Raw genomic sequence first — 25169 nt, forward strand, 5'->3', positions numbered from 1 at the left:
AGTTTGGATTTTCAGGTAGTCCTGAACTTATGATCACGATTACGAATTTCCATTGTAAACCATTGCGGTTGTAAGTCAAGTCACACATGACTGGACCCAATTTTACGACCATTTCTTAGGATGGTTATTAAGTGAATCCAGCTTCCAGCTTCCCCGATGGCTGTTTTTTTGCTGGAAAACAGCAAAAAAGTCACAAAGCGCAATCACACGACCACGGGATGCTGCAACAGGTCGTAAATGCAAGCTGGTTGCCAAGCATCTGAAATGTGATCGTGTGACCATGGGGGGAGGGCACAACATTTTGCGACACTTGGAATGCTTTACAGGCTGCAAAGCACCCATTTTGGACCGTTGTTAAACAAATGGCCATAAGTCAAGGACATACAGATACAATGCTTCGAGATTTTTAATGGAAAGTATTAGGTAAATGCTTAAAATAAATAATGCTTCTCTCCTCTTAGGAGCCCTAGTGTAGAAACAGCCTTCTGCATAGGAGCTGCACAAAGGGCTGACTTTGGTGTGGGGCAATCTTCTAACTTAGGGGCATGAAAATGGCAAGCTCCAGGTACTTCCCCATCTTTGCAAATAGAACAGGATCCCCTTGCTTAGGTTGCTTAGCGGCCTAAACCTGCTTTTAGCAATCCCTATTTGAAAGCAGCCTCTCCCCACCCTGGGCCCCTGACACCCCCCTCGCTTGCTGCCCCCCTCCAAAGAACACAGACGCTCAGTGCTTCCACTGGTCAAGCCAACCCAACTTTAATTGAAGATCAATCCTATGCTTGGTCTGGAGGTGAAGGGGGGGCCTCCCCATTCCGCCTCTGTGTGCGGGGAGAAGTTTTATGCCCGACAGGCCACCAAGTTCTCAAAAGCACCAGCCACACGGTTTTCGAGAGAGGGAGCCCCACCCTGCAGGTGCACCAGACCACCCCTCCACCAAGCCTGGCTGGCGATAAGGGTAAGGGACGCTCTGAAGGCCGGTCCATCCCGCAGCCTCATCAGCAGCGAAAGGGGAGCACCCTCATTCTAAAGCTGCTCAAGAGGAGGAGCCGAATGGAAACAGCTCCCCTCCCCAGCTGGGGTCCATCATGCCAACCAGGACCTGCCACCGTTTCTCCGGAGACCTGGACACACGCCTGCCTAGGGGCTGCCACCCCACTGGGCATCAGAGGCGCCTCAGTCCGTTTTCGTGGGCTCCTTCCGGCGCTGCTTCCTCTCCCAGAGCATCTTCGCCAGCGAGAGCAGGATGGGGACCGCCATGGGGAGGAACAGCGGGATGTAGATGGCAAACTTCTGGTCGTCGGGGAAGTAGAGGAGGTGCAGGAGGGAGGGGTCGAAGAAGGCCCGCTCCGAGGAGGTGGCCGCTGCCTTGCTGGCCTGGAAGGCCGAGTCCAGGTGGCCCAGGCTGAGCTCAGCCATCGCCCGCCGGGCTGACTCCACAGCGCGGTAGACCTGGGGGAGGCGAGGCACTGACTTGACATCCAGGGAAGGGCCGGGACCCCCCCAGCCACCAGCCCTCTGTGTGCTCCAGCCCCGTACCTCTGAGGCCACGTCGTCCTTGATGACGATGTTGCTGATCTTGCCAAGCAGCTGGGCCAGCGACGTCAGGGTGCTGGAGACGGTGGCCACGTTTTCCACCGTGCGGGCCCACAGCAAGCGGTCCAGCTCCCAGTCCGCCAGGCCCTCATTCCCGGGATTCTCCATCAGAGCCCCTTCTGGGGGCAGGCCAGAGGAGATGCCAAACAGTAATCTGGGGGGGGGGGGCAAGCAAAGAATCACACGGTTGCTGAACAGGGCTGCTGTGCGCCCCCCCAGCTCTTGCAGAAGAGGCCTGGGGGCAGGGAGCACTCAGGGAACAGCAGAGCCCAGCAGCTCTATGGCTGCTGCAGCAAAAGAGGCCAGTCATCCGGCGGGTTGTCAGGCTGGCAAGAGGCATCCCCGAGGGCTGCCAGAGAAGCTGATGTGGTAAGGCAGCGGACACACCTGTAGCAATAACCGTGGCCCCTCCGTGCGAACCACCAGGGGGAGCAGGCAATCACTGGAGGGGGAGGAACAAAATCACGGTGCCCAACCACCCAACCCAATACTGGCCCCCATTCTCCAGGAGGTTGCTTCCCAGACAGTCTGGAACAGTGTTTCTCAACCTTGGCCACTTTCAGATGTGTGAACTTCAACTCCCAGAATTCCCCAGCCAGCCATGCTAGCTGGGGAATTCTGGGAGTAGAAGTCCACATATCTGAAAGTGGCCAAGGTTGAGAAACACTGGTCTGGACAGACCTCAAGGTGGGGGAAAGCCATTTCCCACAAGGCCAGAACTAGAGGTGACGGGGAATCTTCTCTGCTCAGTCTTTAAACAGGCTCAGATTCCCTGAATGGGACAGGTTTGGACCAGATGGCCTTGAAGACCCTCTCCAAGTGCACTAAACCAAGGGGAGAGGGCTACCCACCACGGATGCTTTAGGAAACACTTTCCTGCCTGAACAGGGAGGTAGGCAGGCAAGACAGGCGCCCAGGGCCCCTCGCAGTTCTGGGTCTCCCTGAGCTCACCGTAGCTGGGCCAGAAACACCTCCATCACGCGCACCATGTCAACATCCACCCTTCTCGGGAGGGAGGTCTTGTTGGCGGCTTCAGGCTCAATATTGTAGACCTGGCAAAGAGAGGCAGAGCTTGTGGCTCCCGGCTGCCACCGAGGGATCCCCTCAGTTGCCCTTTGCTGGGGCTCTGTCTGACATCACACCAGGTGCAGAAGCATGTCTCAACCCTCCCGGCGTTCTACCTCCTGTTCAGGAACCGGCTTAAGCAGAGCTTCCCAGCCACAACACAGCTTGAGAAGTTGCTCCCTTGCAGACAAGACAGAAGCATCTCCCTGCTGCAGAACACGAGAACCGAGCCGTAAAGATGTCTCAGCTCTGGGGTTTAAATCATGAGTTGAGAGAAACGTGCCTGTTCTCTTCTGGCTCCGGACTAGGAGGAGTTTGGGCTTGTGATGGTCCTGCCTTGTCGTGGCACTGTTGCCTTCCGCCTTGCCAGCTGCGGGTTCTTCCTCCGAGAAACACAGAGGTCCCCACGCTTCCTGGCATGGCACATAGTCAAAAGCAGCGCCTGTCCACTCAAATGGGGACCAAAGGGATGTGCAAAAGAATGGCATTTAAAGGCAAGCATTTTAATGCAAATACCCGTGCAGCTATTTTTTAAAATGCTACACTCGTTTGGTAGGGGGAGACAAATTTCTGAAGCAGAGTAATTGGCAATATGCCACGCAGCCCCCCTCCAACACACACACTCACGAAGACCAGCCCTGCTGCAGGTCTGGGAGGATCCCAGGGCAGCTCCCCTCCTCACCATGATCCCACCCCAGCGCGGGCTGTGGAAAGCATTGGTTGGCACGGCAGCCCCGTCCTTCCCACGAATGTAGAGGGGCGAATGCAGGCGCTCAGGAATGTAGAGCAGGAAGTTGAGGACAGGATACAGTGAGGAAGCACTGGAACCTGCGAAGGAAGCTAGAAAGGTTGGCTCACCCATCCCACATGAAGGAACGAGGGTGCCGATCGTCCCCGTGGTGCCCAAGGGCAGCAAAAGACCGACAAGGGCAGCTCTGCAGAGGGAGAGCCAAACTCAGGAGGAGGAACTTCCTTAACATGAGGAGCCCTGGAGTGGTGGGGGCTCTGTCTCTGGAGGGTTTCAAGCCAAGGTTGGATAGCCGTTTCTCTGGGATGGTTGAAGGCAGTGTTCCTCAACCTTGGTCATGCTGGCTGGGGAATTCTGGGAGTTGAAGTCCACCCATCTTAAAGTGGCCCAGGTTGAGAAACACTGCTCTAAGGATTCCTGGCCTGGACAGTTGGTCTAGAAGACCTCCAAGGTCCCTTCTAATGGTATAATTCTTTTGCCTGACACAGCCAACAATGGGCAAGGCCATGTAACATGCAACCCCAATTTCCCCAGATCCTGCTGCCCATCAGCTACAGAATCCCACTCCTCCTCAGGAGTAAGCCACACAACCATGGTTTACAGACGACCATTGTCTGTGTTCATCCAACATCTCCCTGGCAGCTCTGACAAGGCAGACCAGCAGGAGACAGGGAGGCGCTTCCTCCCCGGCTTGACAGCAATCCTGCCTTTTCCCCCTCCCGCTGGGTTCAGGTACTCCCTCCTCCCATTTCCCCTCCCAATCTTCAGAGGCAGGTTGGGCTCAGAGAGTAACCGCAGAGCAGCCCGACCCCCCCAAGTCACCCAGAGAACTTCCCCAACCGAGGGGGGGCCTGAACCTGGCCCCCGTCCAACAGGGGTCCTGCTTTCCGCTCGGCCAGCCATGCAGTTCCCATCCTCCACCATGGAAGCTTCCACGCTTCACCAGAGTTGTTGGCCGTAAATCAAAACTGTAGCAGCAGAGCCCAAACAGACCAGGATGCTCCAAAATGCTTGGAGGGAGGGAGGGAGGGGACTAAAAATGCGGTGCAGGTGCCCTCCCCCCGCAAAGGAGTCTCATTTTACTGCAGGAGCTCCTTCGTTACCGGCTTCTGAAAGAGCAGGATTGTTGCACCCGTGCAAGCTCAGCCAACGGCGTGGCATGGATTACCCAAAAAACTCCACCTAGTCCTTCACAATGGGACACAAAAGGAAAAGGGGGGCACTTCCAAGATTCCCCTCCTTAGAATAACTCCCGGAGCCACTGCCCCCGAATCACAGAATTGTGCAGTTGGAAGGGACCGCAAGGCCATCCAGTCCAACCCTGTGCCCTGTGCAGGAAAACCTCTTCTCACCGAGCGCCGGAGACGGAGAGCCTGCAGCCTCTGCTCTTGGACCAATCTCACTGTCCAAGTTCCTCCTTATATCTGATGGAAAGCTAGGTATCTGCAACTTACGCCCCTTCATTTTGGGTCCCCATTTCTGCAGCCATGGAGTAGAGTCCCCGACCATCCTCCCTGCAGCTTCCCTGGACTGGGATGCAGCCCCCAGTTTTTCCTAGACTGAACATCCCCACTTCCTCCGAGAACGCAGGATCCTCCTGGCTGCCCTCCTCTATCCCGTCAAGGTCCTTCCGGCAATGGGGTGCCCGGATCTGTGCCCGGCGCTCCAGGTGGGGCCTCAACAGCACCGAGCAGAGAGGAAGGAGGGCTGGGTGCTGCTTCTAGCGCTGGCCCATCTGGCTTGTGGCCCAGGACCAAGGCCTCCCCAATATCGTGCCCCCAAGCCAGGCCTCCCACAGGCCCTCTCCAAGAGAGGCCCCAGTTGAGCCCAGCTCCCCAGAGTCTGCAGGGGCCTTGGCCACTGGAAGGGGCTGGTCTGCACCCTTCGCCTATTGCCAAGCCCCTGGGTCGCCTAATGGCCTCTCGCTCGAGCCTAGCAGAGATGGTGAGATGGCGCAAGCAGCTGGAGCCTCCTGCCGAGCCGAACTCCCTTGAGTCACGTCTGCCTCCTGGTGACTTTGTGGACCCCCCACCTGAAGTTTTCTTGGCAACTGCAGGGAAGAAGTGTGCCTTCTCCCAGGTTGTTTTCTTCCCAGTCTAACCTATAGCTCTAGATTTCCTGGCGGCCTCTGTCATACCTGTTCTTGTTAATCTTAATGGGAACAACTGAATTTTCTTCTGATCCAGGAGTGCAGCCACTGACCCGTTTCTCAAGGCCAGCTCTCTGCCTGAGACTTCTGGGGTCCCAACCAGAGGGTCCCTCAGGAGGGACCCCTAAGCCAGCCCCTGGATTGCTTACCCAGCCTGGCCTCCACAGGGTTAATGACGTGTGGGAGACTCTGCACACTCAGCATGTAGCTGGAGGACCCGGTGTCAAAACGGGGTGTGACTCCCAGCGCTGCGTAGTAGAGGATCTGGGGCAGGGGAGAAACAGGGCCCATCAGCCTGGGCTGGCAGAGGGCACAGTGCCTGCAACCCCACGGCCTGGGGCCATGCTCACTTGCGAGTCCACCGAGAATTCGGCTAGCGGGCTCAGCTTCTCCAGCAGAGGCTTCACGTAACGCTGGATGGCTCCCTCGATGTCCCAGTGCACGTCATGGGCTTTGGGGTCGGGGTTCAGCAAACTGAAGGTGACCTCGTATCCTGCAGAGAAGCCAAGAATGGGGGGGAGTCTCCCCAGGCCCGCTAGAGAGCTGGGAGAAGAACTGCAAAAAGAAGCTGGGGAGGGTCCCAGTTTCCCACCCTGTGCAAAGCCACCATTTGTCAACAAGGAACAAGAGCAGGGTGCACACAAGATGCCAGCCCAAACCACCCCACCCAGGCTGATGGCGATGCATGAACCCCACCAGGCTCTCACAGCCCAGCTGATCCCCTAAGAATAAGAACCAGGAATGCCGGCTTAAGCCGCCAGGGCAAGGCACAGCACCTCTAAGAGCCATCCAAGACAGAAATATCATTACTCGACGGCCTGACAATATTTGGCTAGGCTGGCTGGAGACTGGCAGAGGGGAAGGCCTAGAAACAGACAGGGGAGGTATGAACTGTTCAGGAGGACCTGCTGCACAGTGGGAGCACTGGGGGCAGAGGGAGATCCTCTCCTTCAGCTGCCCCACTCAGTGTCCAGCCATACCTAAACTGGACTTGAAGGGGCGCTTCCACTCGGCTCCCGGCTGGCCCAGCGGGACACGGTCGGCCAGGGCCTCCACGAGGCTCTCTGCGGTGAAGGACATGGCCTGGACCAGCTGCTGCATCCGAGCCTTCAGGGTGCCCAGCACATCTTCTGCCCCCCGTGGGGCCCTGAGGATGGCACTGCGATGTTTCCCAATGTACATTCCCATCTCCTGCCGGAAAACAGATGGGCTCTGAGCGGCAGCTCCCCCAGACTCGCAAGCTGCCTTCTGCGGTTGCCTGAGCCGCACAGCCAGCCAGAGGGGCTGACCGTTGGCTCGGGGAGGGAGTATTTGGGCCAGCCAAACACTGGCACAAGGGACTGGGAGTTTCTAACACCTTCAGCTTCGCTGCAACAATTTTTCTGCCAAATTGGCAAAGGGGGAGAGGTTCACTCGAACTCTTAACTGTTTAAAAATCATACGAGCTTTTTCAAAAGTACTAAGGGAAGGAATGCAAGGAAAGCTTTTTGCCAGTCAACATTTCATTAAATGGTTCTTTTGTTCAGCTTTCACCCTGGAACACCAGTAGAAGCCCCCAGTTTCAATTTTTCAAAGTGAAGCAAAGCATGGCAGTAATTTGGACACAAAAGCTGATTTAAAAGGCATCGGGCTCGTTTTCCCAGTACTGATGGTACTTCGGTGTCTCCGACTGGCGCTCCAACGCCAGGGTCATATCATAGGAAGTCAAAGTCCAACCTGGCTGGGCAAATGACCACATGGAGAGAGCAGAGGACGGATGCCCCTGGGGGGACGAGGGGGCCCCATTGCGCAGACCAATGCCCCCAACCAGGCAGGACCTGGGTCTCTTTGGCCCAGCAGAGACCAGCACAAAGGGTGTGAGCAACTGGTCCTTTGCATGGGACGGGTGAGCCCAACTGCGCGTGTCCACTGGCAACTGGCCTCGTCAACAGTCACACAGCCCAGGTGGAGAGAAACCTGAAGCACATTTCAAGTCGCCCAAAGGGGCTCTGCTTTAATGGAAGTCCAGGGAGGATTGGAAATCCCTCTTGTGGTTTCCAAGGTTCTATACTTACCATTAACCCTAGCATTAAAGAGCCCGGCATCATTCTTGCTTCCTCACTCTTGCCCAGCTTGAGGGACCGCCATTCCCCTCGGAAGCTGAGAAGAAATTCCCACCTCTTCAGCGGTGACTTCATTAAGACAGAGTCAATCTGAAAGGCTTCTTCTTGGCTTTCCTGCCACCTGGGTTGAGTTGCCCATGCCCAGATAAGCTACCAGTGGATTCACCTTCTACCTCTTGAGGGTGTGCATCTACTCTCCCTTCCATGCCTCTCCTGGCCTCCCCACAACTTCTCCCAAAGAAAGGCAGGACAGCGAATGCAGAGGATGCTCTGGGAACACAGGCGTGCATGGCTTTGGGCTTCCCAGAAGCATCTCTTCAAGCTACTGAAAGACCTGGCTTTGCTCCCAGGATTCGGGACTGAGTACAGATTGAGCCCCAGTTCAGGGTCGGGGTGGGGGTTCATGTGTGGTTTTGGGGCCACATCATCTCTTTTTCATCTTTTATGGATGTTTTGTTTTTTTGTTCTTTTTTAAAACTTTTTAACTGTAAGCTGCCCAGAGTCACTGGGAGTTCATTCATTCATTCATTCATTCAATAAATTTATATGGCCACCCAACTCACGCACACTGACTCTGTAAGCACTGGGTGGCTTACAAAATTAAAATCCACAATGTAAAAAACCCAGCCACCCCCCACCCCCTGCAGCGGCTACAAATACAATCAAATCAGCCACTTGATCAGCTCTGTCTCAACCTGGGGTCCCCAGGCCTGCTGACAGAACCACGTCTTCAGGGCTTTTCAGAAAAGTACCAAGGTGGGGGCAGCCTATAAATTGAGTGTATGTATGTATGTATTCTCTCTCTCTCCCTCTCTCTCCCACTGCTCAGCCAGGGGCCACCCTTCCAGGCTCTTCCTACACCCTCCAGAAGCCACATGGAGCAGAGAACACCAGACTTCTCTTCCTCTATAGCAGGGTTCCTCAACCTTGGCAACTCTAAGCTGTGCAGACTTCAACTCCCAGAATTCCCCAGCCAGCAAAGCTTGAAGTCCGCACAGCTTAGAGTTGCCAAGGTCAAGGAACCCTGCTCTCTAGGAAGACCATTCCATCGTTTGGAGTCTGAATCTCCTTCCACCACCCTCCCTCTCTTGATCTCTGAATGTGGGAGGATCATTCGGCTACACCCTTCCCTGCCCACCCCAGAAAACAGGCTTGCACAGAACCAGCAGCGGTGCCAGGGGGGCACCAGCAGCATACCTGTGGCAGGAGAAGGGAGCTCGGGGGGATCACGTAGATGGTGAGGGAGCCCACCGGCAGGCCTTCTGCCGGCTGCAGCCCCTTGTCTGCTTCTGGAAGGAGAATGAGGGGTGACGCTCAGCGACCTTTCCTGGCACACAGACAGCTCTGGGGAGTAGTTCCAATGGCCAAGAGGCAGGCAGGCTCCCCTTCACTGGATGTGGTCAAGCAGTAGCTGGACGGCCATCTGTCTGAATTTGGGTCTCTGCCCAGAGGCACAGCTGGACTCCTTCTTGCCTTCAGCCCTTACCTTGGGCCGAGGCCTGCGACAGGAACGCCTGCTCCTGGGAAGTGGCATGGCGAAAGGAAACATCATAGCGAGAAACCACACCCGTCTTGGCTGAAACAAAGGGGAAAAGGACTAAATACCTGGCTAATGAAAAATAACATTTGCTGTCTTCAGTTTTGAGCACACTGTTCAATGTAAAAGAGAAAGAAAAGGCATCCTGTGTGTGTCAATGTACCACATATACATCTATATGGTAAGATGAGGGCAACTGTCTGTGGGCTGCCAAGCAGGCTGTAGATCAGAGATTGGAGATCGTGCTTGCAGAGGCCAGTGGGAGCATCTTTTGGGTGCAACTATGCTTTGCCTGCACCTCTGGCATCCTGGATACATGTGCCCACACTGACTGCTGCTGTCCTTCCCATTGGCAGGGAAAGTTGCATGCGGCACAGGTGTGATGAAAGCTAGTAACCTATTCTGGACGCACACATGCTCTCTCTCAAAGGCACTGTGGAAAAGCCTTCACTGACTAAAGCCACAAGGAACAACAGAGGTCATCCTCTCTGGGCCCATCTGGTGCTGACCACGCCAAATGGAAGACTGCACATTGGAATGCAAAAGGAGGAAATGGTAAAGATCATGGATTAACAAACAAAATGGAAGAAAGAAAAATAGCTAGTTTGTGCATCTGTGAAAGGAAGAGAAAGGGGAAGGCTGTGTGGTGGAGTTGAGGTATACCTGCACGAAAGTGAGAAGAGAGGGTTTGAACGGGGTCAGAGCATTATTTGGTAAGTGAAGAATGAAACTCCAGGAGAGGGTGGCCATAATAAATTTAAACTGTCGTCATCATCACCATCATGGAAGAAAAGAAAACGGTGAAAGAAATCAAAATGAATGAACAACAGAAGGAAGAAAGAGTACAAAGCCTGCATGAAAAGGTTTTGGAAGATAAATTCTGAAATTGAAAGCTGCTTGGAGGAGAGAAAGGAATGATCTTACACAGAAGTTATGCTGATGGGAAGTATGAAAAAGGGTGCTTGGTAGAATGATGAAGTGAAAGAAGCTGTGGATGACTGATACAAAACATGGATATTGAGGTGGTTTGGAAAGAGAATAAACAAGGGTCAGTTGGAAAACAAATATCTGAAGAGTGAATGGGTAGAGAGGAAAGACTGAAAAGTCATTACCAGATGGAGTTGATGAGTTCCTGGAAAACAGAGAGGTGAGAAATTCAAAAGAACTGAAGGCCACGTAAAAAGCAGCGGGTGGAAGCACGGACGCTTTGCAAGGAGAGAAAGATGTGGGGAGAGAGAGGGAACGGCAGTGGTATAAACCAGACTTAGCTATATTGCCTCTTCTTTTTTCTTACTTCGTGGTTTTAATTTGTCTTATTACTCTTACTCCTTTTCTTGGCTATGCATAATATTCCTTACCCCATAGAAAACAGAATAGTAGGAATGCATGTAAAAAAGAAAATGAGAGTTTTTTTCCAGGTCCTGCCCCAAATTCCCTCAGCCTAGGAAAAGTTACAACATCTCTGCCTACAGAGATAGCCCTCGGAGTTATTTCAAGCAAAAATCTGTTTGTTTATTTATTCAAATTATATAGCCACCCATCTCAAACCAGTGACTCTGGGCAGCCTGCCCAGGGCCCTGCGATATTCTGCCTCTGCCCCTTACAGCTAATGCCAGAGAGAAACAGGGAGAGACATTTAAGATCAATTCCCAAAGAAACACCTTAAACAGAATAAACCAGGAAGAGCCAATTAAAAAGAAACAACAGCAAAATCCTAGGTCAGGAAACATTTTTTCAGGCCCAGCTAGGTTTTAAGACCACAGGTGCAAATGCCAATCTAGTATTTTCCAGTATAGGTATTCTGCCAGAACAGTCTTTGGACTAATTGATGCTTCTCTCTGCATGCTCCGTCTTTAAGGCTGCAGGCTGGTTGAGACAAAATTTAGAGCCCACGTGACATGGCCCTTTAGAGCACCAGAGTAGGACTGGGGAGCCCCGGGATCAAACCATTGCTCAGCTCTGCAGCTCTCACTGAAAGGCCAGCCTGGATGTTTGGATGCAACCCCAGCCCCCAGACCAGAAGTAGCAGCCCCCCACCCCTCTGCTTACCGTTCAAGGGAATCTCAGTCTCCTGCATCTGCTTGAAGGGGATCTTGTGTTCCTGGTCTTTTGGGAGGACTCCTCTGGCAAACACAACCGAGACGGGCACCGTCAGCTGGAACTGAATCGGAAGGTGCCCCATTAGCCAGAGTCACACCTCCTCTCTGCATGTCCCGGGGCTTGGTTCCTGCAAAGCTCAGCCCTGGAAAGACACCCAGGGTCTGTACCCCGAACTGGCTGGGAATCCTGGCAGCTGCAGGCCCAGGGCATCTGGAGGGCCCCAGGTTGGGGAAATCAGGTTTAAACAGGCAGTGTGAGGATCTGCAGTTTATTGGGGGGGGGGGGTCAGCCCAAACTTCCCCCTCTGGACATCAGCCAGGAGGGGCTGGACTGGGATCCTTTCTCCCTTGCATTCTTCTGCTCCCCAGAAGACATCCCGGAAGGGGGTTCGCCCCTGATTCTTCACCTGTCCTTTTTCTGCAGCTCTGCCCGCGCCGTCCTGACAGGGAGCCGCTGATCGCTTCGTCTCGCAGGGAGGGTTTGCCCGACCCCTTTCAGACGATCCTTGCTGCCCATAGCCCCGACCCAAAGGGCCAAAGGAGGCGGCACGCTTGGAAGGCGGCTGGCAGCGGGCGGCCCCGCCGCAAAGGGCCAGAAGAGCAATGGGGGCTCCCGGAAAAGCGGGAGGGGGGACAAGACCCACCCGGATCCCCTCCCTCCACCAGGGCCTTTTCCGCAGAGCGCCCGCGGTCTTCCCAAGCCGGGCCCTCCAGGCGTGCTGGACTACAACTCCCACCACCCACGGCCACAGGGCTGGAGCTGATGGGGGCGGCTGGGGCCGGGGGCTCTGCTCACCAGAAGGGCGTCCAGCTCGGCTATCTCCGAGTCGGGCAGCGCCGCCCGGTAGGTCTCCGTCGTCTTCCACCAGAGGGGCAGCCCCACCAGGACGGCCATGGCCGCGAAGGAGAGGGCGGCCTGCTTCCCGCGCGCCTTCTCTGGAGGGACGGGAAGGGGGGCAAGGGCAGCCGGGGGGCGCGGAGACCCGGCGCCTCCCCTGCCCGCCGCGCCTCTCTCGCGGCGGCGAGCTCCTCGGGCCGGCGCGCCGCGCGCCAACGCGGGGCGGGAGGGGAACCCGCGCCCCCCAACCACAACCCGCCGCGCCCCTCGCCCCTCTCCCCGCGCCGCGCCGCGCCGCGCCCGGACGCCACGCTCCCCGGCCCGCACCTGCCGCATCCCGCGCCGCCGCCGCGGCTCTCGCCTCGGCCGCCATCCCGCCGCGCGGAAGTCGCCTTCGAGCGTGGCCGGCGCGGGGGCGGAGCTGCGACGGCTCGAGCGCGAGCGAGCCAATGGAACCGAGCCGCGCCTGACCGGCAGAGGGATAGCCCAATCAGAGGTTCAAAGGAACACCGCCGCGTGAAGGACCGCTTGCCCGTCTCAACGCAGGGCAGGCCGAAAAAAGGGCGGGGCGTAGCAGAGCCCAGAGCAACCCATCAGGTTCCCCCAGAGCGGCAGTAGCACCGACCAATGAGCAAAGAGATGCCCGCCTTCGATATGGCAACGGAAGAGGGATAAATCAGGCAGCCTCGGACGAGCGCTTTTTGTTTTTTGTTTAGTCCTGTCCTCTCTGGATATTGCCGCTTCCCCGCAGGAAGGAATATACTGAACGCCGTGGGGCTCTCTTCCGAGGAAGCATGCCTAGAATTGCACCCCAGCAAGACAGTGACCAGCTTTTCCAGTTTGAGAAAAAGCAAAAGCCTCCTTCCGGCAAGCTCCACTCCTGGAGACGTCATAGAATCAGAGTTGGAAGGGTTGCCTGAGGTCATCTAACCGAACCCCTTGCTCAGCGGAGGATCCATTAGAGCAGTGTTTCTCAACCTCGGCAACTTGAAGATGAGTGGACTTCAACTCCCAGAATTCTCTGGCCAGCCTTGCTGGCTGCGGAATTCTGGGACTTGAAGTCCACCCACCTTCAAGTAGCCGAGGTTGAGACACGCTGCATCAGAGCATCTCTGCGGGTGACCCTCCAGCCTCTGTCTGAAGTCCTCCAGTGAAGGAGAACTCCCCCTTCATGAGGCAGCCTGTTCCACAGGCCGGCAACTCAGGAAGTTCTTCCTGGTGTCCCACCTGAGCCGCCTGCCTTTGATTTTAGCCCCCGGATTCTGCTCCCACCCCCTGGGGCCCCAGAGGACAGGCCCACTCCCTTTCCTGTGAGATTCTGTATCTCCCCTCAGCTGCCTCTTTGGGGGCAAGAAATAATATTCCATAATGCTAATTAGAAAAAGGCCTGGGAAATCAAGTTTAAAGGCATCTCCCCAAAGAAATCAGGGCCCCTTGGCTCAGGCCAATCAATATGCTTAAAAGGCCCCGATCCCTGAGAAGGGAAACCGTTTTCAGTGGCCCAAGCTTCAGCCACTGTGTTAACAATATTTGGGGTCATTTAAATCTCAGGAGGTCTGCACGCAAAGCATTCTTTCAAGCAGGCACTTCATCTGAAAAGCCCTCCACTTGGGCTCCTTCCCTGGGGACTGTACAGAAGCGGCTTGCCATTGCCAACTAACGATTTCAATTTCCCAGTCTAACCCACTGTTTCTCAACCCAGCAACTTTGGGATGTGTGGACGTCAACTCCCAGAATTCCCCAGCCAGCATGCTGACTGGGGAATTCTGGGAGTTGACGTCCACACATCTCAAAAGTTGCCAAGGTCAAGAAACACTGGTCTAACCTATAATCCTGTTATTTTCTGGTGGTCTCCCTCCCAGGACAAGCTCAACCTGATCCGCCTCAGCTTTCCAAAGCCAACGAGGATGGAGCTTCCAAATGCGAAAGAGCCAGAATTCGAATCTCTGGGTCTTCCGGCAGTTGCAGGGAAGAAAATGTGGGCTCACCCCAGCGAGGGCAGCTTTGGTGCGGCTGGGGGCATATGGTCCGCACCCTACGCAGCCCCTCGCCTTGCTGATCCTGGCCAGCCACTCTCACAGGTGGACTATGGAGTCCATGGTGTTATGCTTAGAAGACGGACTGACTGATTTAATTAATTTATATCACCGCCCATCTCCCCCAATGGGGGACTCTGGGCGGTTTACATATGCTCACTATGGGGAACTTCCAGGGTCAGGGGCAGTCTGACTGCAAGACCCATGTGGAGAGCAAAGAATGAGGGAGGGCTTTCATGTTCCTGCCCTGCTTTGGGCTTCCTGTGGGCGATACCCGGCTGGCCCAGAACACCGAAGCTCTTCTTCACCCCGATGGGAGATGGATGTGGTGACCCAAACTCCTGGGGCACCAAACAGAGTTCCCACAAGGCTCTACGCCAACAAACTTATTTGCAGTTTAGCACATGGCGTGAACCCCACTGCATAGTTTGCAAACCATGGTTTATGACTTAGCGTTGTAGGTGAATGCAGCCAATTGTGCCTTCCTCAGTGCACCATGACGGAGCCCAGCACTTGAGGGCCCCACCCGGGCTCTTCCGTTGCAGTTCAGGGGTGGGGAAACAGGGGCACCAAGCTGGGTCTCCTTTCCACCACCCAAAGCCCTCTAAGGTTGCTTGGAGGGGTCCCCACGCCAAACTGCCCTTGTGCGCAGATCTCCCCCTTCCCTGGGTAGAGTTGAGCCCCCCAATAAAAGGCAGAGCCGTTTTGACATTTGGTGCCAGAAGAAGGAAAAGAAGAGGCGAAAGATGGTGGTACCTCTATGCTTTATTAGTCAGGAGGCTGCTGGTACACCAGGTGCAGAGAGGGCACACGCATTGAGCGGCAACGGGCTCCCTTCCTGTCCACGCCAAGGGCACCACTGGTGAGTCTACTGTGGGGAGGGGGCAGGAAGGGCAGGGCTGCGCCACAAAGCCACAATTCACATCAAAGTGCAGAGCCAAACAGGGTTTCTTATGGGGGGGGTCCTCAAATAAATGAAAAGCAGGGGAGCGGGACAGAGAGTGGAGGGTAGTGTTAGAGATGACCGCAACAATGCCCCCCGGATCTCTTGGCCCCCTAACGGCTTTCCTCTTTGAGCTATACGGGAGGCCCCTGCAAGATTCACCCTCCCCTCCTCCCACGTTGTGGCACAGACCTCCACCCTTTCTCCTGCAGTCTCTGGAGGAATTGATCAACTTTTGATTCTCGCTGGGGCTTCCAACGACCCCGCAAGGCGAGCCCGGGCTCTTCTCCTGCCCCATCCAGTGGCAGCACCCCACCAAAGCTTGTGTCCCGTCTTCCTTCTGGCGTTGCCCAGCCTTCTCTCCGGCATCGGATGCTCCCCTGCCTACTTCGCTGCTGTCATGGCTACGCTAGAAAAAGCAGGGAGTGATGGGGGGCCGGGATGGAAAGCAGCGGAGGAGCCGGGGCATGGTCAGCAGGGCCCGAGAACCCTGCCTGGGGTTAATAGGCATGGTTGGCTACGTAGAGAGACTGTCCGGCTGCGCCAAAGCCGTCGCCACAGCCTTCGTACTTGCCGAGAGCTGCCCGGCCGTTGACCTGCAAGACAGAGGGACGCTGAGGCTGCCCTTCCCTTTGGGGCCTTGCCCACGACCGGCAGCGCCCCAGAGCTTGGCAAAACAGGGGGGCCGCTCTCGCCTCCCCAGAGGTGCCACCGAGCACCGCTTAGCCAGCCTGGAACCTCCAGATGCTCCCGCAAGTCCTTCCCAGCCATCAGCCAAGCACCCCTAGAAGAGTGACGGGGACCCCTGGCCCAGAGGACCACCTCTGGGAAGCCCACCTGGACCCCTTCCCTTGGGCAGCTGGGCCACCCCTCTCCTCCCTGCCCGGGCCACCAACCTCAGCTCGCTTGAAGAACTCCTCGGTGGCCAGCTCCTCGTTCTCCCGCTGGCCCCGCCAGGCATTGAGCGCAGAAGCCTGCAAGGCCCGGCCGTAGGAAAAGGTCAGGGCCCATGGCCGGGGCAGCGGGCAGTTGTTGATCGCGTTGAGGTTGATGGAGGCCTCCTCCTCGCTTTGCCCGCCAGACAGGAAGGTGACTCCTGCGTGGGGCAGAAAGAGGGGCAGTAGCGAGAGCCACATCCCCGGAACCCTCCTGGCACCCCTCACTGGCCCAGGAGCGTGTCTCTGGCCCCGGCCGGTCCTTCCCAGGGCTTCGAAGCATCCAGCTGGATCTGGCCAGACCCGCAGCCTGGTTTCTCCCAGCAGAAGCCCGCTGTGGCCACCGCTTCCTGCCTGGCAACCCGTGAGGCCCTCACCCTCCCTCTGGGCCCCTCTGAGTCGGCAGCGGTCACTTTATCCTGTGGCAGTGAATTCCACAGGTTCAAACTATGAGCTGCGTGGAGAGATCCTTTTAGGGGTCCCGGGGTGTAGTATTACGCGAGAGGAAGGAAAACTCTGCAGGGGAAGAGCCTTGACTGATCCTGGAGACGAAGGGGGCAGCTCGGCATCCAAGGAAAAGGGAGCAAAATCAACAGCGGGCGTGAGTCCAGACCCATTTTCCGTCACAAGGCAAGCTGGCTTCTGGCCTGGAGTTTGGGCATCCAATGCTCCAAGAAGCAACTCACCCCAGAGAGCTGGAAGGGGCCCCTGAGGCCCTTGAGTCCAGCCCCTCCTGCACACAGGGCTCCAAAGCAAAGCATTCCCCCCAGTTATCCAGTCTCCGCTTGCACAATCCAGCTAAGGGGAGCCCCCCCACTCGGGATCGTGGCTCCCACTGTCCAGCTGCTCCCTGGTGGCCAGTCGGAGCCTGCCTCCTGCAGCACAAACCCTCGACTGTGTGGCCGGCCTGAGAGAACAGGGCTGACCTCCCTTCACCCAGCGTCCTTTTGGGTATCGGGAGGGGTCTCGTCTTCCTCTCTAAAGGCCATACATCCCAGCAGCTCCCCTCACAGGCCGCGATCCTCTCACCGTCCTTTTCGGAGCCAGACGCGGTCCTCAAGAAGCCGGACCAAAGCACAGCTGCTCCGGAATAGTCGCTCCCCGTGACACGGACAGCTCCCTTCTGCCAGCCCAGCCCAAAATTGGCCTTTTATGCTGGTTTCTCAGGACAGGCACACATGCGTTGGGGGGTATGACGGTGAGCTTACCTGGCACGGCAGGTGGCACGGTCCGGCGCAGGGCAGTGACCGTGGCCATGGCGATCTCTTCAGGGCTGTACTTGGTGGGGCAGGCGTGGCCGGGGGTCACCATGTTGGGCTTCAGCAGGGTCCCTTCCAGGTAGACATGGTGGTCGCTCAGGGCCTTGTAGACAGCAGCCAGGACCTGGGAACGGGGCCAGAGGCAGGCTGGTCAAGGGCCGCGCATGCCTTCGCTAGGGACCAGCGTCTGAGGCAGCCGGGGCTCCAATGACAGCCTCCGTGGAATAAAAACGGAACCACAGAAAGACAATATTAACACAAAAATCCTTCCAGTTACGCCTGTCTTTTAATACAGCTTCTGCCCAGTTCAGTCTTGCTGGCGCTTTACTCTCTGCTTTAGAGAGCTGCACTCTTGTTAAATCGACACTCACCCTTCCTCAAAAAGGGGGCCATCAAGGAAGGCACCTCTCTTCCTCTTATCCCCCCAACCACCCCACTGTGATTTAGGGTGGGCTAGAGAGCAACTGGCTCAAAGTCGTCCAGTGGGTTTCCACGGCTGAGGGTGGCTTTGAACCAGGAGTTCCCTGTTCCTGGTCTGGCACCCTCACCATGACTCCTCCCTGGCTCTCACTGGGGACAGTCGGCACTTTCCCTGCCATCCTTCATGCCCTCTTTCCCTGTATCCTACATTGCCAGCCCACCAATCCTGCTCCCGCCCCCATAATCCACAACCCCCCAGGGCAGCCCCACCTTCTCAGTCACATACTGGCAACGCTTCAGATCGTGCTCCCCATCTGGCAGGATCTCCGGTTCCACGATGGGCACAATGCCATTCTGCAGGGAAAGCCAACGATAGCACTGAGGCCCCTGGGGAGGCCGAGGCCCTCCCTGAGCCCCAAACAAGGGGGCAGACTGGCCAGCTGCCTCACCTGCTGGCAGATGCTGGCATAGCGGGCAAGCACATTGGCATTCTCCAGGATGGCCAGGGAGGAAGGAGTGTTCTCACTGATCTTCAACACACAACGCCACTTGGCGAAGTCTGCCCCATCCTTCTTGTACTGGGCACAACGCTCTGCCAACCCGTCCAGCCCTGGTGGAAGGAAGGAAGGCAGGAAGGCAGGCAGGCAGGCAGGCAGGCAGGCAGGCAGGCAGGCAGGCAGGCAGGCAGGCAGGCAGGCAGGCCGGCCGGCCGGCTGGCTGGCTGGCTGGCCGGCCGGCCGGCCGGCCATTACTCCACACCTGATCCAATCCACTCAAGGAGATCTGGGCACCCTCCTGCTCCTTGCACCAGAAGGCCCTCTTGGCCCTGGAGCAAGGGCCAATGCCCACCTGATCTCACAAATCCCCCCAAGGCTTCCTGGTTGCCCCTTCCAAGCAGATCCCCTCCCCCAAGCTTTCTTTTCCCTTCCTGGTGGATGTTTGGTCGCCCCCAGTAATACAGGCAGCCCTCAGTTAGCTACCACAATTGGGACCAGAATTCTGGTTGCTAAGTGAAGCGGTCATTAAGCAAATCCAACCCAATTTTATGACTTTTTGCGGTGGTCGCTAAGCAAATCACTGCAGGCATTAAGCAAACCATGTGGTCATTAAGCAATCACATGGTTCCCCATTGATTTTGCTTGCTAGAAACCAGCTGGGAAGGTTGAAAATGGCCATCATGCGACCATGAGACACTGCGATGGTCATAAATGTGAACCGGTTGCCAAGTGCCCAAATCATGATCACATGACTGAAGGGAACATTGCGATGGTTGTAAGTGTGAGGACTGGTTGTAAGTCAGTTTTTTTCAGCACTGTGGTAAGTCTGAACCATCAATAAAGGAATGGTTGTTAAGCGAGGACTACCTGTACACACACACAGATGCATTTCCTTCACTCCAGCAAAGGAACTTTTGCCATCTGGAGGGTACTCGGTTGGTATCAAGTGTAGCCATCTTCCTGTGGAATCCCTGATTAATGGTTGGACCACAGGTACCAAGGGCGGTGCTGTCCCTTTGTTGAGGCAGTGCAGAGAACCCAAAGAATGGCTTCGCTCTTTCTGAGGAATGCCCTTTGGGAATTCTGAGGGTGGGGGGTGGGTGCACTCACGAAATGTTTTTATTTCTGGTTCTCCCTTTTCAATGGCAACCGCTTGTGCCAAGACATGGCTGTTGCCCCCATGTGACTAGCCCTATCTCTTGACAGGAATCCCCTTCTCGACTCCAGCCGCTGTCACTTTTGCCAACGGATGCACAAGGAACGGCATAAAACCGCCTTTTCTATTTGACTGATCTATTTGGAGTGGGCAGCAGTTCACTGCCAGGCTCCCTGGAGATTTTGGGAAGGTGAGTTAAACTCTTCCCACCTTTCCCCTGTTTTCAGTCTGCTTCTGTGCCAGTGCTGGCTCCTCCTGTCTTCGGGGATCCTGCAGCTCTAGAGATGGTTGCGAAAGGAAACAGGCAATAGGCCCAAGGAGCAGATCATTCATTACGGCAACTATTTTTGGTGTTTGCTGCTGCCCGAGCCGGCAGTTTTGTAACTGAATCTGTTTCCCAGGAACACAATTCCTGGGACCTTTCCTTTACCAGGGGTTTTGCAAATAAAAATGATGCCAGAGGCCAGCGTTCTGCTTTGCAACATGCCACCTGCATATTTAAATTAAAGTAACGTTTGCAGAAAAGGCAGGTGGTGCAGCGAACATGGTGGGCGCCCTGGAGGGGTCTGAAGACCCAATGCCTGCCCTTGCTTTCCGCTGCAGTGCTACATGCATCTATTTGGGAGCAAGCACTGTTGGTCCAACCTTCTGCTGAATGGGATTTGCAGCCTCGGTCAACGAAACACTGCCTTTGTGCAAATAATAAGGCAGAAGGTTTCAAAATACTGTGGTGGTGGTGGTGTTCTTATTATTACTATTTTAATACACACCACTGTGCCTTCAAGGAGTCCTGACCCACATTCCCCAAACAGGACAAAATGCAACGGCAATATTGCCACACACACACCCAAGGGGCCACAGGAAGGCCTGCTTTGACCACGCACAGAATTAAAGCATTAACCGCCTGCAATCTCTCTCAGCGGCTTCTGCCCCTACCTTGGGTGGTGGTTTCTCCGTCAGTGCCGGCCAGGGGCACCACCCCTTTATCGACCTGTGAAGGAAGCAGGGAGGGTTATGGCCGCAGCCCCACAGCCAAGGCCGGGGAGGGAGGGGTAGGCGGGCTTCTCCTGGCCAAGGCGGCCGGCAGCCCTGCAGCAAAAGACTCGGACCCTTAAGGGAAGAGGGTTGTGCCCAAAGCAGCCATTCTGCAGAGATCCTGGATTATTCAGGAACACGAGTGAGTGCTTCTGCCTTAACCCCCTCCCTCCACCCTGCAGCAAGCTCTGCATCCACCCAGACGGCTTCCAAAAAATGGGAACCGGCTCTTCTCTTCCCTGCCCAGAGGCTTTTCTGCCTGATCAGACAACAGGGGTGGGCTGGACCCATCCCCCGCCTGGGCCTCCGACTGACTGTGGAGGGGCAGGTGGACCATCATTTCACGGCCTGCTGACGGAGCTCAGGGCGGTTGCTGATTTGGGAGCCTGGATGGGGAGCGGGGGAAGCTCCTTCGGAGCCATCCCTGCCCGGTCTGCAGGACCCTCACCCAGAAGCAGCGGTGTCTCCCCCCACCCCACCAGTCCTGCACCGCTGGCACCCACTCTGGGCATCGTTTTCAGCCAAGGAGAACAACCGTCGTGCAGAGGGAAAGAGGACGCTCCCTGTCTTTTCAGGAGCCGGGTGAGGAGATCACAGGGAGCCCCGACAAGCACCTTGATGCCCACAACAATGTCCTTGTCCTTGATCATCTCCACGAAGGGCGTGCCATCATCTGCCTTCTGGTACAAGGTTTCATGGAAGAAGATGACGCCCCCGATGCACTTCTTGACCCGGCTGTCTGCGCTGAAAAGGATCTGCCGGTACAGGCGCCGGTTCTCCTCCGTGTTTTCCACCCCGATTTGGTTCAGCCGCTTGGCCATGCTGCCTGCGGGAGTGGGTGGGAGGGAGCTGCCTGAGCTCATTCCCGGCTCACAGCATGGCCTGGGCCGGGCCGGCCCCCCAGCTTGGGCTCTTCCCACCCATAAACGGGCATCACGGCTCCTGGCAGACAGAGACCTTGAGGATGCAGATCGTGAGCAATGAAGACTGAAAACGTGGCCTGGGTGAGAAATCATGGCTACAGGTGCTTCCTCTGCCCCTGGGCCCCACCCACCAGCCCCTCGAGCTTCGGTAGGACGGAGGGATCCTTCGTGTCCCCAGGGAATGAATCCACAGCACCCTCGCCTCTCTGAAAACTGGAGATCCAGAGCCTGCTCTACGCCACCCTTACAGGAGAAAGGATGCTGCAGCTCAGTGGTCATTTCAGCCCCTGCCTTGCCCAGGACACCCCTCCCCTGCCCACTGCTGCCGTTCTGCAACAAGGAATGACGCCAGGCTGCCCTGCACCTCCCCGCCCGTCCCTCCCTGGCAGAGGCTGAAGACCCAGCTGCAATCCAGACCCACCTACTGATTCATCGGCTGCCAGGATGCCCTTGCCCGGGGCCACAATTCGCTGGGCGATGTCCGAGAGTGCCTTCTTCTGCTCGGCAGTGAGAGCGGGGTATTGGTGGGTCATCTTGGTTGACCTTCTCTGGAAGGGCATCAGAACATGTCACCAAACGGCTGCCAGGGTTACTGGGTCTTTATTGTCCAGATCAATTTTCAGCTGCCGGGTTACACGTGTGGGCAAAAGCACCCCAGGACCAATCTGGCGCGACTTTGTGTGTTGTTTGCAGACTATTCCATACCAGCCCCATTTCCCACACTTCTTTTCCTCCTAGATTTTTAACCAACCAAACTCAGGTATTAGCAACGTCCTTTCCCTAAACCTTCACCTGGCCACAGCGAAGCGCTGCCATGGTATGGATGGCTCTTCTGTATTCTTTTCTCCCTCTATGGGGGACCCACCAGATAAGTTGGAACTGCGACTCCAGAATTCCCGGTCAGCCTGGCCAAGGGTTCCAAGCAACCACTTCCCAGATGTTTTCCTATTCACATGATTCGTTATTCCTAATGAGTGCGGGCTCTGGAGGGGGGCTTTGCAGAGAATAACCCCCTCTTCTCAAGACACACAAAGCCAGGTGGGGAAGAGGGCACAGTTGAAGGTCAAGTAAATAAATGGTACTCTGCATGCGCTCGGAGTCACAATCGCTATACATTTTTCATATGCCATAGGAGAGGAAATTGTCATTCTGGAGCAGGACTTCGATCTCCAGTTGAGAAGGAACCGTCTCTGCCTCCGTTGCCATGGCACTGAGGCCACAGTTTGCCTCTGTGCCAAAGGCACCGTTCTGCCCCCCTGCCAACCCAGGCCTTCACAGAGCATCAGCTGCAAAACTGGAGCAGGATGGCCTATTTCTGGTGGCCACCACAGACATGCACCCAGCCTTGTGGCCCAGCCAGGCAGATGGAAGCCCCCGCTGCTGATCCCCCCCCCCCCAAGGCTACTGTTAATTACGATGAGTCAGGATTAGCTCCATCACTGCCTGCCAAAGCTGCATGTCTGTAAGGCCTCTCCTCCGCAGCCTGGGGCAAAGCTTGTCCCCAAAGACGGGCACACCAACAGCCATCTCCATTCCCCTGGGCTGCTGAGTCACATTTCAGCCTCTGATGCTAGACAGCAATCCTGGTTTGCTGCAACTGCTGTTTTGTTTATTTTTTTAAACTAGCGAGGTTTTACATATTGTACCCTCTTCTTGATATTTGTTCTCCTGTCCCTGTATTTTCACAAGAGAAAGAGAGAACAGCGCTACGCTACAATCCTTTGAACCTGTTGGAGCATCACACCTGCCACGGCCGGGCAGAGGGCTCAGAGACTCTCATACAAAGCGACCACCTACGTCTGTCAGAGACCTGTCCTGCGGTTGCTAAGGCTAAGCAATTCCCCCCCCCCCCGCACACTTAGGGCACAGGAAAGGGGGAGACGATCAGAGCCACCTCCCGCATCGCATCGAGGGGAGGCGCCGGCGGGACCAGCCGCTCTGGGCGGCCTCTATGCCCTTGCCGTCTCCTTGACTGCTTTGTCGCCTCCCCCCCCCCCCGCCCCCAGGATTAGGAGCCTTTTGGAGCAGCCAGGCACCTTCCTCGTCCTCACCGCTCAGTCTACAAGGGCATCGCTGCAGCCCCGCAGGAACCTCGAAATCGGCCAGAAGGACCTCGCCCTTTCTCCCCTCTGCCCACCCCCTTGCCGGTTCCCCCAACTAGCCTCAAGGTGGGCGAAGTCACGGAAGGGGGCCCTCCCGCTCCATCGGGCCACCCCCGCAATCGTCCGTGACCCAAGAGCTGCCCAGGCACCTCGACCTCCCCAGACGCGCCAGGTTGGCCCGGCCTTCTCCACCTTCCAAGCGGCTCCCACCCGGGGTGCGCGGCGGCACCGGAGCCGGCGGCCTCCAAACGGAAGGCGATGGAAGCAATACGTGGGGGGGCAGAAGGAGCGCCTTTACGGCTGCTTGCCCCCAAGCCTATCCGGCGGCAGGAGGAAGGGTCGGGTCAGCCCAGCCCCGAGCGACGGGGCTCTCCGGGGAGCCCGCAGGCCTCGCGCCCGGTGCAAGACCGGAGCACCTGCGGAGGGGGGTACCTCCGCGCCCCTCCCTGCAAAGGGTCCGAAGGGCCACACGGGGGGGCAGCTAGAGAGGCCGGAGTGCACGGAGCCCCCCGCCGGGTCCGCGGCCTTCTTCGGGCAGGAGCTCGACTGCGGCGCTCCCCACGTTTCCAGACGCGGCGACCTAACGCGAGCCGGGCCGCTCAGCCTGGGAGGCGGGCAGCGCAGCCGGGCCCCGGGCCCCTGTCCCCGCGCCGGCTCTCCCGCGGGCGCGAGGGGCTCCTCGGAGCGGGCGCAGAGACCGCTCGGCTCGCGACCCCTGTCCGGGACTGCCCCCGGGAGCGATCCGGATGAGCGGCCGGCCGGGGCCGGACAGCTCCCGCCTTACCGCTCAGCTGCTCCCTTCGCCCGTCCGCCGTCTAGGCTGCCTCCGCTGCTTGTGCGGCGCCGGCTCTCGCGCGCGGCTGTAAAGGCGCTGCCGGTGCCGCAGAGCTACGTGACCGACGGAGGCGGCGGGAGGCCGGGGGGGCGGGGCCAGGCGTCTCCCCGGCGCCCCCACTCGGAAGGCGGCGCCGGTCTCCTTGTGCTGGTCCAGGGCTCGGGGACCGGCGGCGGCTTAGCTGTCCCCTCGCCTTGCCTGCGGCTTCCCGGCGCCCGGCAGCTCCCAGCTCGCTCAGACGCCGCAGGGGCGCAGCGTCCCATCCCTCAGGCCCCCCGAAGAGAGGGTGCCTCTGAGCGCGTGAGAAGTGCCTCCCTCCCCCTTGGCCTCGCCCCGTCCCGCGCTGTGGATAAACAAGGAGGCGCCGCGCGTCGAGCTCGGCTCGGTTACGACCAACCGGCGGACGCCCTGCGCCTCTTCTGCCTGGGGGAGCCCTTGGAGCCGCCCCCAAGTACGTAACGGAAGGGCTGACATGGGGAAGACGGAGGAGGAGGGCTCAGAGCTGGCAGTGGGGCCGACGCCTCGGGAGGGGTGGATTCCCCGTCACTGGGGAGGTTTAAACAGGGGCTGGCGTCGACGTCCATCGGCTGGGGAAACTACCGGTAGATTCCTACACTGGGCAGGGGGTTGGACTAGATGATCTCTGAAGTCACTTCCAACCTTTCTGGGAACCCATCGTTCTTTCGTGCTGGAACCCCAAAAGGCCCTCAACCCGTGCTTGGCGGGAGGGGGCTCCAGGCTGAGGTCGGATGCTGGAAACGAACTGAGTCGCGCTTCCTCCCGGGCAGGCAGCAGAGGGCCCGAGGGCAGGGCCGTGGGGTGGGCTTGGTGGTGGGGCAGAACTGCAGCTCCCCTGCCCAGTTGGCTTTGCAGCTTTGGGGGTGGGGGTGCCTAAAA

General features: G+C 57.3%; 2 protein-coding genes across 3 annotated transcripts; both read right to left on the reverse strand.

Moving 5' to 3' along the window:
• Positions 1–947: 947 nt before the first annotated feature.
• Positions 948–12537, reverse strand: PIGS (phosphatidylinositol glycan anchor biosynthesis class S). Its single transcript, XM_063295186.1, has 12 exons — positions 12459–12537; positions 12090–12229; positions 11244–11355; positions 9144–9233; positions 8855–8946; positions 6536–6746; positions 5906–6048; positions 5705–5819; positions 3341–3486; positions 2545–2645; positions 1537–1747; positions 948–1449 (listed from the first exon to the last, which is right to left on the reverse strand). Exons 1-12 carry the CDS (start codon positions 12502–12504, stop codon positions 1174–1176), a joined length of 1683 nt encoding a protein of 560 aa, XP_063151256.1. The 5' UTR covers positions 12505–12537; the 3' UTR covers positions 948–1173.
• Positions 12538–15418: 2881 nt separating this feature from the next.
• Positions 15419–24337, reverse strand: ALDOC (aldolase, fructose-bisphosphate C). Of its 2 annotated transcripts, none has more exons than XM_063295241.1 (9): positions 24222–24337; positions 21757–21883; positions 21027–21238; positions 20314–20368; positions 18174–18334; positions 17995–18078; positions 17254–17428; positions 16007–16206; positions 15419–15706 (listed from the first exon to the last, which is right to left on the reverse strand). In XM_063295241.1, the coding sequence occupies exons 2-9, from the start codon at positions 21866–21868 to the stop codon at positions 15611–15613; spliced, it is 1095 nt and encodes a 364-aa protein (XP_063151311.1). In that variant the 5' UTR covers positions 21869–21883; positions 24222–24337; the 3' UTR covers positions 15419–15610. The 2 variants fall into 2 exon arrangements, with proteins under 2 accessions (XP_063151311.1, XP_063151320.1); XM_063295250.1 differs by having other exon boundaries at positions 21027–21234; positions 21753–21883.
• Between the last annotated feature and the right edge of the window lie 832 nt (positions 24338–25169).

The sequence above is a fragment of the Candoia aspera genome, chromosome 1, assembly GCF_035149785.1.
Source record: "Candoia aspera isolate rCanAsp1 chromosome 1, rCanAsp1.hap2, whole genome shotgun sequence".
Classification (NCBI taxonomy): Eukaryota; Metazoa; Chordata; class Lepidosauria; order Squamata; family Boidae; genus Candoia; species Candoia aspera.

Bases quoted from the DNA above. Each gene is read 5' to 3' on its own strand.
- ALDOC (XM_063295241.1), bottom strand. From the start codon at position 21,868: ATGACCCACCAATACCCCGCTCTCACTGCCGAGCAGAAGAAGGCACTC. The intron at 21,239-21,756 runs GTGGGTCTGGAT...CCACTCCCGCAG, and splicing joins GGCAGCCGATGAATCAGTAG to GCAGCATGGCCAAGCGGCTG. The intron at 18,335-20,313 runs GTAGGGGCAGAA...TCCTTCCACCAG, and splicing joins CGGAGAAACCACCACCCAAG to GGCTGGACGGGTTGGCAGAG.
- PIGS (XM_063295186.1), bottom strand. From the start codon at position 12,504: ATGGCGGCCGAGGCGAGAGCCGCGGCGGCGGCGCGGGATGCGGCAG. The intron at 9,234-11,243 runs GTAAGCAGAGGG...CCTTTGTTTCAG, and splicing joins GACTGAGATTCCCTTGAACG to CCAAGACGGGTGTGGTTTCT. The intron at 6,747-8,854 runs GTATGCTGCTGG...GTTTTCCGGCAG, and splicing joins GCTCCCTTCTCCTGCCACAG to GAGATGGGAATGTACATTGG.